Raw genomic sequence first — 19,676 nt, 5'->3', positions numbered from 1 at the left:
TAGCTTGGCCACAACAGTAAAAACAGTTTAAAAGAGGTGAGGAATAGGGATAAGTTCTATTTTGAATGTTTAGTTTGTGATATGCTTGCTGCATGCATATCCCTAATTCATGCAATAACTAATTCAAAATTTCCAAGGATGCAAAAATTAGAGTTTAGAAAAGACCAGGATTTCATACACAAATAAATAAATCATTTCCATAACGATGTTAACTAATAAATGAAAGACTGATTCTACAATCTAAATTATAATTGGCAAATCATAGGCAAAACAGCTCATGAATGTTTCCATTAGTAGATAATACAAGTGGGAAGAATTGCCTGAGACATAGACAGAATGTTCATCTCTTCTATAGTATTAAACAACACTTTCTGTTGCCAAAGAACTTCAAAGACTTTTTTTAATGAATAATAATGAAGGCAATTCATTTCATAACAGAAATTTCTCCTGAAACATGTAGTTAGTGAATATATATATATATATTTTTTTTTTGAATAGAGTACTCCAAATAAATCAATACGAAGTCCACAAATTCATACTCTGATCCAGAAAATCAAGCAAACTACATTTCTGAAAAAATATAGAGCTACAGAAAACAAACTTAGGAAGTAATATTTTTATTTTTTTCAATTTTAAACTACCAGACATGCAAACAAAATAGAAATAAATTCCTTTATAAGGAATCTTTGCTTTATTTTTAAAGATTATTCTATCTATTGAATATATAAAAAATACTTGATATGGATAAATGATACATTTAGTTTTACTCACATGAACAAGAATAGTTAACAAATTAATTGGTCAGTCAGGAAAGCAACCAGCCCTTAGTAAACATTTACTATGTATCAGCTTGTAAAGATACATGGAAGCAAGCATTTGAACTTCATAATTTTACGTTTTCCCTATGGATGAATATACAGTTGTTAGGTTTGTTTTTTAAAAGCAAAATAAACGTTAATAATCTTTATTTACAACATTATATAAAACAAGGTTTTTTGCTAACTCTGTTGTTACAAAGATAAAACATAGATTTTGTGGTTGAAAAAAGAATTTTTATTCTAACAGCTTTTCACTGATATATTTTCTAATTACACCATGTAGATTTCCTGTTTCTCTCCCTCCCTCCCAGAGCTATCCCTTATTATAATTTTTTTAAAATGAAAAGAAAAAATTTCCATAAAATTAACCAATGCATAAACCTCCCTAACATTATATTCAATGACTCTAAACCATACTTCCCACCCTGCCTCCACACACACAACTTTCTCTGTCAGCAGTGAGAAGTATCTTTTCATTTCTCCAACATTCAGCTTTTACTGTTGTAGTCATTGTATGTTTTGTTTTCCTGGCTTTGCTTACTTTACTTTGCTCTAGTTCATCTTTCCATGATTCTCTATAGTTATCATTTCTAATAATAAAATGACAGTTTGGTACATTCCACAGTTTGCTTAGTCATATCTCAATTGATACTTATCTATATTATTTCCATTTGAGACCATAACAAATGAGACCATAAATATTCTGGCGTAAATGCAGTCTTTCTTTTTATAAATAACCCCCTTAGGATATATGCCTACCAATGAAATCTTTGGGTCAGAGGGTATAGACATTTCAGTTACTTTATTTGCATAATTACAAACTACTTTCTAAAACAACTGAACCAATCATTGTTCCATCAACAATGTATTGCTGTGTCTGCCTCTCCAACATTCACTATTCCCATCTTTTGTCACCTTTGACACTTTGCTGAATGCTATGTAAATCTGAGCTCTTCTGACTTGCATTTTTTCTTATTATTTAATGATTTGAAACAATTTCATTTGAAATTCCTAATAATAGTTTGCACTTTTTTGAGAATTGTCTCTATCCTTTGACTACTTTGCTATTGGGGAATGGCTTTTGGTCTCACATTTCTATTGTTTAACAAGATATATTCTGGGATAACAAAGTCCTATCAGAGACACATGATACAAAGACATTTCCCGGCCACTGCTTCTCTTAGATGCATTAATAATGACTACGAAGAAGCTTTTCAATTTCCAAAAACTGAGTGAACTACAATTACCAAGCTTGGTCCCTAAGGGATAATGAAAATTTACTTCCCTCCCTTTTTAATATTTCATATAATCATCAGATTCTGTTGATGTGTTGGTTGGTTCTACTGCTTTTTTTCTTTGTCTTTTTCTTTTTAATTGTTTTAAAGAATAGCCTGTTGGAACCAATCCTTATATTTTCATTGCTATAATTTTCATTGTCATATTTTATTGAGTTGGATTATTACTTTCCCAGGTCTTTTAATAGTATTTTTTCCATACTCATACGTAAAGTTTTCAACATTCATTATCATAAGATTTTGAGTTCCTGGATTTTTCTCCTCTCTCCCTTTCTTTCAAGGCAGCAAACAATATAATACAGGCTACATATATGTATGTGCAATCATGATAAACATATTTCTATGACAGTCCATAATATTCCCCTAAAAGCTGCTTTGGCTACATTCCATGGAGGTTTTGGTGTGTCATCTCATATTCTCTTTGATGAAATTATTGTTTCTATAATTTGTTGCAACTTACTCATCCTATAGTATTAGACTGAAGTCCTTCTCACTTATCTTCGGCTGGAAATTGTTCTACTTTTATCTTTTTGTATATTTTGCCACTCCAGAATCTACTTGAGACTTGATTTAAACATTGAAACTAGACAGAGTTCAGGTAAATTCCTGGCTTCTCTATGCCATCTTGACTCTCTCTCACCTACTCCCAGTTCTTAATTTTCAAAAAGAGGGATCTGAACTTAAATTCCAGCTTCCTACTTACTCCTTCTATGAATTTAGACAAGTACATTTGGATCTCAAATTCTTCTTTTATAAACTAAGAATGAAAAATCTGAGATTGTATCATTATTTCTGTTACTTATCCAAAAAGTGTAATTTCATTCGCTAGTTCCGATACATTTAGAAAAACTCAGGAGAAAAGACTGTAGCCAGTTTTTGCTTCTTTCACAAGGTGGGAAGAAGAAATTAAACATCATGCAAAAACTACACAAAACTAGCAAAGTTAACCACAAAGATCTTGGAGAATACAATAAAAAAAAACCCCTTCACACTTGTATGTATCAATGATTTCATCAGTGTGGACACTTTCTACCACTGCAGCCAAACCAGAGTGCAATTCAACATTCATTAAACACATATGAAAAGAACTTCACAAAAGCCACTGTGCCAGAAGTTGGGAAATCAAAGGCAAAAATAAAGAGTCTTTGACCTCAAAGAACTGATTTGACTAGTTAGAGTGGCACAAGGATTTAAGAAAAAGAGAACAGATTCAATTCAACATTTATCTAGCACCTATCAAATGAAAAATTAACTATTAGGTAACAAGGAGATAGACAAAAAAAGGTTAGTCTCTACCCTCAAGGAACTCAGTAATGATATGATAAATATAGCAGACATGGAAAAATTTGCATTTCTGATTATAAAAGAGCTTACTAACAACTGGAGTGCTCAATCCATAGGTCCAATGACCTACAGATTTAAATGAAATTCCATTCAACATGCAGTTATTAAGTAGTAGGCAATTTGCTAAGCTACGAGGATATCAAAACAAAAAAACAAAACAAAAGAAAAGAAAAATAAAAAACAAGTCTCTGCCCTCAAGGACCTTATAATCTACAGAAGGAAAACAATACATACACAAATATATGCAGAAAATATAAACAAAACAAATAAAAAGCAATTTCAAGAAATGAAGGGGCAAGAATATTATCAACCTACAGAATCAGGAAAAACTTGTATACAGATGAGAGAAATTTCAGAGGAAGCTAAGAATTCTAAGAGGTAAGTCTGGAGTGAGAACATTATAAGCATGTGTAGACAAAGAGGTAGGATGCATGAGATGAAATGTATATGAAGAAGAATAAACAAACACCCAAAGAAAGAACACTGGAAAATGAATGTACTATTTGCATTTTTGTTTTTCTTCCCGGGTTATTTTTACCTTCTGAAACCAATTCTTTCTGTGCAACAAGAGAACTCTTCGGTTCTGTACACATATATTGTATCTAGGATATACTGTGCCATATTTAACATATATAGGACTGCTTGCCATCTAGGGGAGGGGATGGAGGGAGGGAGGGAAAAAGTCGGAACAGAAGTGAGTACAAGGGATAATGTAAAAAATTACCCAGGCATGGGCTCTGTCAATAAAAAGTTATAATTATGAAAAAAAAAAGAATAAAATACAGTAATAATTGTATATGTATATATGAAAAATAAAGAAGTTCTTTAGCTGGAACAAAGAATATGAAAAATATTTAGTAAAGAATAATGTGTAATCAGTATAGAAAAATAGGCTAGAACTGCATTGTAAAGGGCTTTACATGCTAAACAAAATATACATTTTATCTTAGTGTCAACAGGGAGCCATCAAAGCCACCAAAAGGATGAGAATAACACAGTTACTGTGTACTATCAATTTGGTAACTGTATGGAAGAAGGATTAGAGATAAGAGAAACTGGATTCTGAAAAACCAAAAAGAAAATTATTGCAATATACCAGGCAAGAAGTTTTAAGGCCTCAATTAGAGTAGTGGTTATGTGAGAAGAAAAATGGCAATGGATTTAATAATGTAGAGTAGAATGTTGAAAACTCAATCATTGATTGGATATGGGAAGTGAGAGTGAAGAGTAAACAATGACTCTCCTAAATGGCAAATGAAATATTGAAGAATGGTAGTAACACAAAAATAGGGAAGTTAGGATTGGGTATGGGGGGAAAAAATATTTTGGAGATCCTGTGAATTAGAAATATCTACAGGGGAGCCAGCTAGTAATATCCAGCAAGCAGACTGAAGTTTAGGAGAAAGACTTAAGCATATATATGTGTAGCAAGAAAGGAATCAGTAGAAAAAGAGTATAAAGATGAATGAGAAAGGTAACTGGGACAATCTCTGAACAATATATGATATTTGCCTTGGTAAGAAAAAGCCACATGATGCTCAAAAACTGAATGAAAGAATTAAGGGCTAGATGAAAATCTTGTAGAATGGGGGAAATAAGAAACTTTATGACATTAAGTAGGAATGAAAGTAAAGTAGCAATAAAAACTCATGACAGCCTTACATAAAGGAGGCAAAGTCATTTGCTGAGAGAGAGAGAGAGTGCTTGAGGAGAGAGGTTTGGAATAGCCATTTTGGGAAATATAATAAGGGGAAAATTAAAGGACTGCTTGTGTGGTAATGACTCTAGTTGAAATTAGATAAGGAATTGATAGTAGATCTAATCAGTACAGTTGCATGATTTTTTTTTTCTAGGAGCATTTAGAAGCAGAAGGGTAGGTTGGCAGAATACAAGACTGAAGATTAGCTATGGTAAAACAAGAAGGGAAGTGATTAAAATGCAGAGGGCAGTTTAAAGGATAGTGTTAAGGAGAACAAGTTTATACTACGGTTAAAACTATGAAGACACAATGGTCAAAAAAAAATTATAAGATGAAATAAAACAGAGAAACAGAAATACTTAAGTATGAGATTATATATAGGAACAATACAGAATATATGAAATATGGTTTATGACCAGAAAGGGGCATTTCAGAATTCAGCATGAGGATGTTCACGTTCACTCTCATCCAAACTGCTATCCAGCAGCACAAAGTCATCTTATTTTTGTGCCCAATTGACTAGGTTTATTTCTTCCCAACAGGGACTATTTGAAAATTCTCATTCTTGTTAGATATAAATGAACCACCTCCTTTTCTTATGTATCCATGATGATGTTTTTTATATGATTACTTCCATAGATCATTGGTAACATGCTGCAACCTATGAAAATCAAACATGCAGCTTTCCATTTCTTGAGTGGAGGACTGGATCTGGAGTAAAGAATACCTAAATCCAAAGCCTGCCTCAGACAATAGTTGCATAATTCACAGTCAAATGTATCCATGCACATAATTTCTTCAACTTAGCTTGACTTATATGTAAAAGGGAGAAAATAATAGAGAGAAACAGAAAAATATCTATCTCATAGAATTATTTAAAGAATCAAATGAAATAACCATATAAATGTTAGTTTATTATTATTCCTTTTGGGTCACCTGAAATTGTTTCCTCTCATACTATCATTTCTATGATAGAGTCATGTAACATCACTAGAACACTGTTATTTTTTTAAAATGGGCTTTTGCACTAAGGAGCTGTTAAAGATAATTACTGCAATTCCCCAAATTCAACAAATTCCAATTTCTCTGTCCTATTCATTTTCATACTCTCAAGAATACAAAATGGTCATATGTAGAAAGTTACTATTATTACTACCTCTCAAGGAAAAAGAAAAAAAAGAGCAGAAGACCATAGAATAGAAAAATATAAAGTGAAAAAAAAAAGGAGTCTTCTCATTAAGAAATGACAAATGAGGAATTCAGAGAAATATGAAGATTTTGTGAACAGTTGCAGAGCCAAACCATAACATACAAAGTAAATGAAAAGAACACTAAAAGACTAAACTCTGAACTGAAAAGCAAATGATTTACAGAACAGATAATGAAATATATATGAGAACAGAACTCTGATACACTGTGTCATTCCATTTGTTGTTTTTGCCGGGATAGAGTAAGGGAAATAAATTTCAAAATCACAGATATAAAAGATATCAACAAAGACATTTTTAAAAAATAGAGTGCATTATGGTAGCATATAGCAGAGACCAGCTCTTCAAAGAGCTTGGTTTCTCTTACCAAAAGGGTAAAGTGAATGGAAGCAATAAATGAATGGAATGAGAAAGAGTGATATAACTGGGCTGAATACAACTGAAAAGGTCGGTTAAATAAAAATGTCCTTCAACAAAATACAGCTGTACTGCCTTTCTGGTTTAACCAAGGGAAAAAAAGATTAACCAGATTTGTAATGTTTCACAGGTTCAATTCAACCCTCAGTTTCCCAGTGGTAAGGAAGCTATCAATTCTAAGAAAAGCCCTAAGAGAATATCTGAGCTAAGTATTCTTTGGGAGGGTCAAGTCAAACATCTTGTGTACCCAGGAATAAAATATCAAAAACAAACAAGCAAACAAACAAACAAAAAAAAACAACCACAAAACCTATTTTCAAAAAGTAAGTAGTGCAAAGTTGAAAGGATAGAGGTTTTATTACTAAAAAGGAACTAGGCAGCGACTCTGGAGAACAAGAAAATTTAACAGATAGTCTCCAAGATCCTTTCCACAACTGAATCCTAAAACCCAGATCAAAGAAACTTTGAATATATTTTTATCACAATCCCTCATTTGCAAACCCATTAAACTCTGTCTTGTATTCTGGAGCTTCCCTCCTCCTCCACCCCCCCAGTAAATCATAAGCTCCTTGAGGTCTAGAACTGTCATTTTTCATCCTTTTCATCTTCATAATCTTTACTGAATGCCTTGTACATTGTAGACTACCTCAATAAATGTTTCTTCCGTTGATAATGGGATCAAAAGACACAGAAATGCAAGGAAGTTTATATATGGATCCAGTTCAACCCCCTCATTTTACAGATAAAAAATTAAGACACACGGGGGCGCTAGATGGGGCACTGGATAGAGCACCAGCCCTGTATTCAGAAGGACCTAAATTCAAATTTGACTTTAGATACTTAACACTTCCTACCTAAGACAAGTCACTGACCTTGGCAAGTGACCCTGGGCAAGTCACTTAACCCCAATTGCCTCAGGGGGGAAAACATCCAGAAACATTATATGACTTTCAGAAAATCACACAGGCAGAACATGGAGCTACAGTATATCATCTTTGGGTCAGTTGTGAACATTTAGAACTAAAAATAATAACCAGCTATTTTGAAGGCTATGTACTGCCAATTAATTTTTAAGTCTTTAAAAATCTACTCTTTCACAAAGAATAATTCTGCTGTTCTTACTGATTTTCTAGTGGTTCAGGCACACAGGACCTGAGATCCAAATATACCCAATTATTTACTTCACTAATGAGGACATCTACTAGATGTTTCAAATTCACAAAAAACCACAAAAAACTAGTTATACATAAGATAAAAAAAAAATAGTAGTCCTCAGCATTTTAGCAGGAATATTTAACAATTCTAATAATAATCCAACAATTATAAATAGTTATGTCCTAATCAAATCAGCAGTGTCAGAATTTTGGCTTCTAGTGTGACTTTCCTTTAACTGCTTATTTGCTAGGGACAACCACTGCCCTTTCTGAGTCAATTTCCTCACCTGTGATTACCTAATGTTCCTTCCAATTTTGATATTCTGTAATTCTATAGTGAACATGTAGTTTTTATTTTTTTAATTTAATTTTTATTTATTTATTTATTACCTGTTTTTTTATTTTTTTATAACTTTTTATTGACAGAACCCATGTAATTTTTTACAACATTATCCCTTACACTCACTTCTGTTCCAATTTTTCCCCTCCCTCCCTCCACCCCCTCCCCCAGATGGCAAGCAGTTTTATACAGAACATGTAGTTTTTATTAAATTATTAAAACTTTCAACAAAAACTAACCTTCCAATGCATTTATTATTTCAATGCATGTCTTTAATCCTCAGTTTTTAAAGGACAGCTACCATTAATGGAGCAATGAAAACATCAGTATCTACTTAATTGTGTACCAATGTACCCTTACATTTTAATAGTACCTAGGAATAGTAATAATATTTATCAAGCCTCACAAATTGGATCACTAATAGTGAGAATTTTTGAATCATATCAATGTGTACAATTAAAAAAAAAAACCTATCAATGAAAAAAGAATGTTAAGAAATACATTTTACCTGACATTACATAAACAAAACCCAACGTATGAGACTAGGATAAGTCCTGGCATTTTTCTGGGCTTAAAATGAAGTGTTAAGACTATTGTCTCCCAAATGCACCCTAGCTTTTAGGCTATCAATTAGAAGTTTTAATGCACAGACACTGCTGCCCCCCTCCCATCCTTGAGGAAAATTTTTAAAACTCAGAATTGCTTATCAGTGCTTTGGTAAATTCATCAACAATGTGGTGAATCTCCAAATAATTCATTTTTTTGCTTTTTAGTTTCAAAAATTCAAAACAATTTTATTTCACAAGACCACAAAGTGAAGACATATTTGTTTTCTGATGGACAATATTTCTCTTTTCTTAATTAGAAACCTCTAATAAATATTTCTAGTTTAACAATTTCTTAAGTATCTACTCCATGCTAGACCAGGGAAATAATAGACCAATGAAGAAATAGTCCCTGCTTTCAAAGAGCTGATTACATTTTACTAAAATGGATATACGGGGAGCTCCTTACTTTAATTATTTCTTCCTCCCCTGAAACTTTAAAGCCAAGACTGATAAAATATTTAAAGTAAGAAGTTATCTAATACAACTTACAGTCCAACCTGCTTACAGAAAACACTCCATCAGAGTTACACTGCTTTCTCTTGCTTCTCCTACGTGTCTGCTTGACTACTACTTCTCTTCAGGCTCCCCTTGATAACATGCAAACATCCACACACTTACACCTGTAAGGTAGTTGCCATTGTTATCTTCATTTTACACATTAGGAAACTAAGTTTCTAAGACTTACCAAGGGGTCACACAACTAGTAAATGCTGGATAGTATTAGAACTGTTTTTCTTGGCTCTAAATTCAGTGTGTCCACTGTGCCCCAAAACATCTCAAATTCAACATATATAATACTGAATGCTCCCCTCTTCTGAACTTCCCCATTTCTGTCAAAGATGCCACTGTACATCAGATCTCCTAGATCTATCTATAACATCAACATTATCCTGGAATCCTTACTCTGTCATCTTACAGTTGCAATTTCTTGCCAATTCTAGCTTTACCATATCTCTCTGATCCCTTCTTTTTACTTCCACAAGCATCTCTCATCTGTTCTAGACTACTTCAATAGCCTCTTATCCTGCCTTAAGTCTAACATACACTCAGGTGTATCTGACAGCTGTTGCTAGAATAGTTTTCCTTAAGTGCAAATCTAACAAAATGACTCCCCTACTCAATCAACTCTGGTGGATTACTACTCTCTCTATAATAAATATCTTTAGTAGAGAAGTTTATAAAGTTCCACATAAACTGACCCCAACATATCTTTCCACTTTCAAAAGATGTTACTCTCTCCTATTATCTGCTATCTTATCAAAACATCCTTGCTCTTTGGCACACAAAGCATACCATCATCAGTAGGCTTTGCTCTTACTTACCTTTGCTTCAGAGTCCAATCCTTTCTATAAGGTACTTTTTATCAAGGAAAACCTTTTTTTGATTCTAACTGGTAACGCTTTCCCACCCAAATTACTTTTTATTTTTACTTGTTCATTTTATGATGTATAAAGATAACTATATATTTGTTTTTTGGCCGTTAAAAGGTAATACATTTCTTGGGATTAGGGATTGTTTCATTGTTTGTATTTACATTTCCAGAGTCTAACACAGATTCTGGCACATGGCAGGCACAATAAATATTATTTATTGACTGTTTGAATATTTGAGTACCTACATCACCTGTAATACAAAAACCCTAGAAAAAGGTCACTTAACAAATATTTGTTTGGTGCTTATAAATACATATGAAAGAACTCTTTTCATTTTCTTGAAATATATTGTTCCTGCCATCTATGGAAGGGGGTGGGGGAAGAAGGGGAAAATTTGAAACACAAGGCTATGCAAGGGTCAATGTTGAAAAATTCTCCATGCATATGTTTTGAAAATAAAGTTTTAATAAAAGAAAACAAATATAGTTTCAAATCTTTTTCAATATTTCTCATTACCATACATGATAACAATGTTATTCAATTTCACATCAAATAAAACCTTTTTTTCCTACTCTGCCTTTTTTATTATTTCATGACATATGTGTATTTTGGATGAGTATGAGAACACTTCAACAAAATCCTATTTCAGGACCTCTCTTCTTAATTCAATTTCAATCCTACAACATTTATGTGCCTAGGTGGTATTAAGCCTAGAGTCAAGAAAACTCATCTTCTCAAATTCAAATCCAGCCTCAGACGCTTGCTAGCTAGGCAAATCACTTAACGCTATTTACCTCAGTTTCCTCATCTGTGAAATGAGCTGGAGAAAGAAATAACAAATCACTCCAAGTATCTTTGCTAAGAAAATAAGTTCATAAAGAGTCAGATCCCATTGAAATAACTGAACAACAGCAACACTTTGTGCCAAGTACTTGGAGATAAAGCTTGTTAAAGTTAAGCCACTGACTTAATGTCTCACATATGTTAGTGGAGAGTTGGGATTTGGAAAGAAAGCATGACATGACATAAACCTGAATAAATAAATAAGTGAAGACTGTCATAGGGGTAAAGGAGAACTACAAGTGCTGAGAAATTTAAGGGAGTAAAGATAACTATCAACTAAGGGAATGGGCAATCAGAGAAGACTTTGTAGAAGACATGGTACCTGAGAGATTTTAAAATTTTTTGAAGAGATAGAGATGGGGACGAGGAGAAATCTATTCTAAGCAAGAACTTTTTTTTTATTTTCTTTTAAATTTGTCAATTTTTTTTGCATTTGTATTACTTTTTCAACTTTCATTTTTGAAAGACTGTGTTCCAATTTTTCCTCCTCACTCCCTTGCCTCACTCTCCAAGATAATAACTAATCTGATATAGAGTAAATATTTGCAATTCTTTTAAACGCATCTCCATATTTATCATGTTGTTCAAGAAAAAATCAGACCAAAATGGGGGAAAAAATGAGAAGAAAAAAACAAACAAAAAGGTGAAAATACTATTAAGCTGGCATTCAATATGGCTTTGTCATGAATCCCTTTGGTAATTTAATAATATCTATAGATTTCTAAGACTAATGTTTAATTTTGTTGGTTTTTTTAAACTTGTATTGAAAGAAATGCTAAAGATTGGTTGGAGACTAGAAAAATTAAAGATTTTTTCCAATGCAAGTTCACAGATCCTCTGAAATCAAATTATGAATCCCAATTTAGGAACTCCTGATTCCAAGAATGGGAAATGGAATAAAGTAACAGAAGCAGAGAGAGAGAGATGGGAAACAATATGAAGAAGAGGAATGATAGCATCCAGACAATAGTTTTTAGGTGTACTAGAATTACTGAATTATGCTGAGCCATACTGTGAGAATTATGGTTTTACCCTACCATGAAGCCATTTTGGGTTGCTAAACTACTGTTACCAAGGGACTCCAGAAACCTGGGAATTTTTCTGTGTATTCTCTACATTTTCAGAGAAGCATGAATCTTTGCATATTAGTGTTGTCAAAAAAACTGTAAAACTGATGAAACTATAAAAACTTCCTACTTGGCCTTCCTATCTTCTCAATTCCCTCTGTAATCCATTCTTCATAAGCCTACCCAAAAGTCTTCCTAATTAATTCTCTGTTGTAATGAAAAACCCTTCAGAGTCACCCATTGACTTTGAATGAAGTTAAAATAATTTCATAGATCCAGGCCCAACAGATCCTGACTCTATTTAACCTTTTCAGTCTTATCTCTTAGCTCCTCCTTACCATACTTTTTACATACATTTTAGCTAAAGTCAACTACTTGTGCTGTCCTTCATCTTTGAGCCTTACAATTCTTCATAGAGAATTCCCCTATACTACTTTTAAATCCATTCCTTAAAAGCTCAAGTCAGGTGCTTCTTCCTTCATGAAGCTTTGCTAATCATTCTCCTACCTGCTCCCATCTTCTTGAAATCATGCTTTCTCTTCAAAGCACCAGTTTCTCAAATGTGATCCAGCCTAGCACACAGTAGCTTTTTTAAAAAAAAAAAATTGCTGAATTAATATTTCTTTACAGAAAACAGGCAAGCAGCTTACATAATCATTTTTAAATTCAGTCTGTCAACTAACACGCAGTAAATACTATGTGCCAGGTACTGTCCTAAGCTCTGGGGATACAAAAAGAAAAAACAAGCTCCTGCTCTCAAGAAAATAGTTCTATTATTTAGACAGTTCTCCAAATGCCTTATTTTTTTTAAGTGTAAATTTGAAGAGAAATCATGCTTCTACTAGTAGGAATATATCCCCAAGATAAGAAGAAAGCTCCAAAATATTCATGGTAGTATTTTTTTTGTAGAGTCAAAGGCCAGTAATCAAAGCACATATTTATCACTGCATGACTGCATGGAATATTCTCTACCTTCAGAGATTATGAATATGAAGAATACAAAGAAGCACAGAAAGCCTTATATAAACTGATCCAGAATGAAATAAGCAGTGACAAGAAAACGATATACAACAATGACTAAAACAATTAAATGGAAAGAACAACCACAAAACAACCAAAAGTAAATGTTGCAAAATTACAAAGAACAAACATGAATATAGAAAAGAGATACAAAAATAGTTCTCTAAGTATGGAACATTATGTATTTTTTTCCTACTCTTTCGACTTGTTGGTCAGTATTGCTAATTTTTTCCTTTTTTTTCTCTTTAAAAAACCTAATTCGTTACATAGAAAAAAAAGTATTTATTAGTGTAGACTCTTGGCCAGTCACTGTACTTTAACAACATTATCTTATTTGATTCTCACAACTCTGGGAAGAAAGTTCTATTATTATCTCCATTTTACAGCTTAGGAAATTCAAACAATCAGTAAGTGACTTGCCCAGAGTCAAAGAACTAGTAAGTTTCTGAGACCCAATTTAAACTCCAATCTTTCTAACTCCAGGCTCAGTCCTGTAACCACTGTGCTACCTAGTTGGTGCTCTGAAAGGGGAAGGAGAGGAATACTGAGAGAAATTTAGATGTAAATAAAAAAGACATAAGTACTAAAAAAAAGTTTTTTTTACAAGGGATGATGATGAAAATAACTCTTGATGGGGAGTTATGAGAGTTAAGCCATAATATTATAATTACGTTCTTCAATAGTATTTAAAGATTGTAAGCATATTTATCAAAACCCAATAAACAGAGTTAGGACAAGCAATTTTCAGGAGTGATAAATAGCAGATCTCCAGCTAACAGAAACTGAGGAAGGATTCATAAGTAGGCAGTCCTAGTCTGATCTGAGCAGTTAGTATTCAAGCAAGACAAATAAGCAAAATTGTTCTGGGTGATCCCGTTATAAGACAAAATCCAGATCTCCCTGTGGTTACATAGGTTAATGCTCCAATAAACTGAGACTTCAAGTAATATAATTACATTCTGTTTTATGGCATCTGTAAACCAAAGATAAGAAGGAAATAAATCAAAATACCAACCAGCATTAAAAATGTTTAGTTTCTGCAGCCTATTTCTTTTGCTAAAATAATACTAACTAGGTAGCACTAACAAGTTGTTTCCCCTAAGCATACTCTGTTACCAAGAATTCCAACTTTGTACACTAAGTTAATCTACATGTTAAAAGTTTCTCATTCTCCAAATCTGGATATTCACCCTGAAGCAAACAATAGCTTTTAAAAAGAAAATTTTTATATTTCCTTTTTTGTTACCCAATTTTACACATGTTTCTCTACTATTTTGAGATAAGGGAATAAGAGCGAGGTGAGTCTGATAATCATAGGGGAAAGAGTCATAATATCAAGATTTCTAAATTAAGATATCTGTCACATTGCAATACTTGTCATCCTAATCTTAACCATCTTCCCTCTATTTTCCACTTCCTCTACATAGGCTTCCTAAAGCCACTTTAAAGCTGGCACTATAGAACTGAAAACCAACATTCAGGCTTTCAAAATATTATTTTGAAATATCAAAAAAATATAAAAATTTTTAAAAAAACCAAATAAAAATAATTTTCAAAATAAAATATCAAAATATTTTTGAGAGGGTGTTTTTGATAGCAACAACTCAAGAGTTCACAGTACCAGAAAAAACTGGCCAGAATGAAATCCCAAAAAGAAACATCTGTTCACTATATGGCACCAAGCAATTTGAGAAGTCCAATCATATCTATATATCTATATCTATATCTATATCTATATCTATATCTATATCTATGTCAGCATTCTTCCCTCAAGCTAATTGGAAAAAATGGGTATTTCTTTTGATCGATAAGCAAGATTATTTGTATAACAATGTACAGGAATTCATTCATTGTTAAGGCAGCTCCTAGAACTAAGGTATCATAGTAGACACCATATTATTTGTAGATGGTTCCCTTACTCATGACTTATATAGATATATTAATCAAATTTATCTATACAGTGCCCACAATTGTTAGTGTTAGGAGGACTAAAGTACAGGACAGCATCAGCATAACGAACAAGAGAGTAATCAGAGTATTCTGGAGGAATATAAGAGATATTGAGCCAATTCTCCTATTCCCAAATTTATACACAAAATATAAACATTTTTGTACATATTGTATATAGAGATGAAATTGCATTATATTTTATGTCTCTACAATACATACAGGTATGCCTTAAATCTGGGACAGTGGAGTTTTACATTTGAAATCAAGAGGATCTAGGTTCTAATGCTAGTTCAACTTATCATATGTATGACTGTGGGTAAGTTACAACTTTACTATATCATGCAATCAATCAATGCATGCCACAAAATGTAACTTGTTTTCAAAAAAAAAAAATCAGAATGTACAAAGTTAGAATTAAAATGAATACCATGAGAATTATATAAATGATGTTGAATGACAATTTGATAAATTAAATATACTGTACTAAATAACCATTTTCTGAAACTCCTCTCAAAGCATTATCAATATAATGGAATTGTGTGAAAAATTTTAAAAACAATATAACAGTTACTTTTATTATTATTTATTATTATCAGTTTTGAACTGATGCAACTTGGTTACTTAATATTACTTAAGTTATATTGCATATCTAAGCCTATAATGACCCATATGTAACATGCTTATTTATCAGTACTCCAAAGTTTTAAACTAAAGAAGTTTAAAAATTACAAATGAACTTCAACAAAGTTTCTCTCACTAGACCTGTACTTTTCACTCAAGCACCTAAGTAATTTAAGATTATAATTTTGCTTTAGACAGACATCAGCCTCTATACCCTAGAAGAAGAAAATGTGATGACTTCAAAAGTTTGTGGCAAAATCAAAATGCTTTCCAACGTGCTTAGTCAATTAACAGAAAAATGGACATTTCCGAGGGATTCTAAAATGTTTTAAAGAAACAAAGCTAGGAATGTCAAATTAAAATATGAGTGGGAGGCAAAAGTGTTAATCTATATTAAACAAATTAACATTATCTAGAATAACTAGATTTAACTAGCAAGAAGTTGTAGTTGATGAGATTCCTCTACTCTTCTCTATTCTATGCACCTGGAATAAACACTCCACTTTACAACCTCTGCGGTGATTTCCCACAAGCCTCTACTGATGAAAGAATGTGGAGACTATCCAGAAAGAAAATATTCCACATGCAGGCACTTCCTGGGCTAGGCCTAGTTCCACCCCACGACTACAATATGACAACTTCTGCATCTTCTATCTAATCTGCTCAGCTAATGGGAATATATCTGGCAGGAAGGATCCAGGAAACAGGACGGAAGGAGAAACCAGGAAATAAAAAAGGAAGATTCAAAGGGAACCGAGAAAGTCGCTTCTCTCTAAAGTCTCACTTTTCTTTTGCTTTTTTTTTTTAAACCGGGAGGTGCTCTGGCTGGTCGTTTCCAGCTCTAAGATTCTAAGTCACTTCAGGGCCTCAGCGGCTCACCTTTAAAATGAAGGATCTAGACTAGGTGCCCTTTACGATCTCTTGGAGCCTTAAATACTAAGATTCCATTAATAATAAAAGGCCAAAGGGCCCCTAGCAATGAGGAGGCGGATAAAGAACGAGGACTAGGGAAGGCGGGGGGCGGGGCTGAAATGCTGACAAGGGGACGCCAAAGAAAAAAGTGAGAAGTCGAGGTGAACGGCTCAGTAGTGCGAGGGGAGAATGGCGAAGTATCTGAGGACTCTGCACGGAGAGAACGACACCGTGAGGACCGACGTGTCCCAGAAAGGATGGAGGATGCTGAAGGACCGGGCCGGAGGGCTGCGGCGTGGGGGACGGGGTGAAGGAGAGGAGGCGAGAAGGAAGGAGCCAGGAGGGTCCGGAGGGAGAGAAGCCGGGGGGAGGGGAAAGCTGATGGATGTCCTGCAAAGGGGAGGGTGGGGGAGGGCGAGGAAGGGACAGAGCGCGCCCGGGGGAGGGCGGTGCTGCGGCGCCTCGGGGAGTGTAGCCCAGGGAGGGGGACCCGGAAGCGAGGGGCCGAAGGGTGGGGGGTATGAAGGGGTGACGTGAGGGCGCGGGTCCCAGGGGAGGAGGAGGAGGAAGGGGGCCGTGCCCCGAAGAACCGCGCGGCGGGCGGTGTGGGCGAGGTCAGAGGAAGCCGTGAGGACAGACGGGCGGGCAGCGGCTCACCGAGCGCCACCTGGCAGGCTCTGCGTAGCTGGGAGTGCTGGGGCCGCTTCGCCTCCTTGTCGGCCAGGATCTTCTCCAGAGCTCGGGACACGAACATGCTCTTGGTCTGGCTCTCCTGCATGGCCGGGGTCTGGGAGGGGCTCCGCCGGCTGAGGAACGAAGCAGGAAGGGGATCCCAGGGCTCCGGGGCGGATACAGGCTGCCACCGCCGCCGCCGCCGCCCCCCGTCAGGAAGCGACACCGCGGCCCCACGGCGCCGCCATGTTGGGTCCTGTCACGTGACGCCGACGACGCATCGTCCGCCCCCTCCCCTCGCTCCGGTCCCTCCGCCCCTTAGGCACCCCCCCCAGCCCCGCCTCCCCCCTCTCCCCCCGTGACGGGAGGAGGGAAGAGGGTCACTGCTTTTTAAATCTCAGAGGACACCTAAACTGTCCCTCAGCCCGGATTGGACCTTCAAAGCCCTCCGGTCCAACCCGGTCGTCATTTTACAGATGTGAGATTAAGTGACGTGTCCAAGGACATAGAGGTCATAGGTTCCTAGGTGTAGAACTGGAAGGGACCTCAAAAGCCCATATAGTGGAGTCAAGTCAAATCATAGGGAAGGTAGCCCCAGCTTTCAAAGGAGCAACCCAAACGTCACTTAAAGGGAGCTCTAAGGGGGGGCGGGGAAAGAGGAAGTACCTGAACCGGGACATTCACCAATTTTATTTAAATTGTCAGTTTTATTAATATATAATTAATATAATAAAATGAGGAAAAAAACAACAGAATGGTTAGGTCAAAAGTCACAGAGTCACAGATTTAGAACTGAAAGAGATCATATAGGCCCTCTAAATCCAGTTTCTGCAACGGAAGCTTAAAGATGAATTGACTTATCCAGACTCACACAGCTATTACCTAGGAAGGATTTGAATTCGGGTTTTTCTGACTCAAATTTAAGTGCTCTGACTCCAAATTCAGGGCTCTTTCTGATGATGTTTAGTCAGTCAGTCCTGTTTTGTTCCTGACTTCATTTGGGTCAGGAAAATAACTAGCGTTATTTCTAGTATGCTAGAAATTCTAGTATTCTAATAACACTAGTATTGGTATACAGATTTCCTGATTCTCAAGTCACTGCTTTCTCTTCTATACTATACTCTCTGACTAGGGAAAAAGAGGAAATAATTTTCTTCTTTTCTCCCACTTCTGCCTTACACATGCAGTGGAATGCTAGAGCCAGTTCATACTTTCCTTTACAAGACAACTTTTAAAGTTTCAGTATTAACATTTATATTTCAGAGAACCATAAACCTTATGAGTCAGGGCTTGATTTATTGTTTTGTTGATTGGTTACATTTAAGAAAGTTACAGGGAAACCGTTATTGCAGATTAAAAGTGTGTTGTGATTACATTTTTGGATGAAAGTTGGTTATTAAACATTTACCAACACCTTCCACCATATACATATATATATTCATATTAGCACCATGGCCTCAGCTTCCTGATGTCATGGTTGTCTTTGAGAAGGAAGGACAAACAACAACTGCTATTGTAAAATGTTGTTTGTCCTTCCTTTTCTAAAAGGATTAATGATATAGACTTGCTTCTGAATTGGATTTGAGTGAGGCAACCATTGCTCAAAGTCTTCAGCCTCATTCTCTCTTCCAGTCATCGAATTCCAGTGGCAGAACAAGTTAGAAAGACTATCCAATAACCTTAGAGTCTTCAATGTCTGACCAAGCTTTAAGTACCCCAGAGCACCTACTTCAGATACCTTCATGGCAGTTGGAACAAGCCATTCTCACCCACCCATTCCATGGGGGAAGTAGTCACATGCTTAGGTAAATATCCCTCTAATTCACCAACAGGTGAATTAAGACCTATCAGTTGCCTTCAGCTTGATTGAGCCCATCTGCCTAGACAATTTACCAGAGTGTGGATGTTGCCCATGCTACAGCTTCTTGGAGCCACAGATAAGAGTTGGGTGAAAAGTAAACACCAAAGGTGGATGAACAGCTCTGAAAAGGGATCAGCAACCCTCACACCAGAAGTTCTAGTCTTCCTAAACACCTTACACACCCCATAAAAATATAGGTAGGGAAGGGACAACTCTGATGAAACTCTACAGGAGTGATCTTTCCCTCAGGACTTTGATTGTGATTCTCCTCAGGTATTTTCAGGAGTTGTAAGTAGCAAGTTCACTTTCACCCTAAGTACCTGACTGAATCATCCACTTCTTTTCATGAATTTTCTCAGCCTGTGGCTTTCAGTAATAGGAACCTTTTGGAAATGATGGTGTTCCAACTCTCAGGTACCACCCCTTACCTATCAGATTGGCTAACATGACAGAAAAGGAAATAATAAATGCTAG

General features: G+C 35.4%; 1 protein-coding gene across 2 annotated transcripts in view; it reads right to left on the bottom strand.

The window, feature by feature from the left end:
• Positions 1 to 17,584, bottom strand: part of ARFGEF2 (ADP ribosylation factor guanine nucleotide exchange factor 2) — a 112,518-nt gene extending 94,934 nt beyond the window's left edge. The window contains exon 1 of one of the 2 annotated variants that reach the window (XM_031951581.1): positions 17,327 to 17,584. In XM_031951581.1, the coding sequence (XP_031807441.1) occupies positions 17,327 to 17,447 (121 nt within the window). In that variant the 5' untranslated portion in view covers positions 17,448 to 17,584. The remainder of the gene's footprint in view (positions 1 to 17,326) is intronic. The other variant, XM_031951582.1, reaches the window with a different exon arrangement.
• Positions 17,585 to 19,676: the final 2,092 nt, after the last annotated feature.

This window comes from Sarcophilus harrisii, chromosome 2, assembly GCF_902635505.1.
Source record: "Sarcophilus harrisii chromosome 2, mSarHar1.11, whole genome shotgun sequence".
Taxonomy (NCBI): domain Eukaryota; kingdom Metazoa; phylum Chordata; class Mammalia; order Dasyuromorphia; family Dasyuridae; genus Sarcophilus; species Sarcophilus harrisii.
This window is presented reverse-complemented; position numbering and strand designations above follow the sequence as displayed.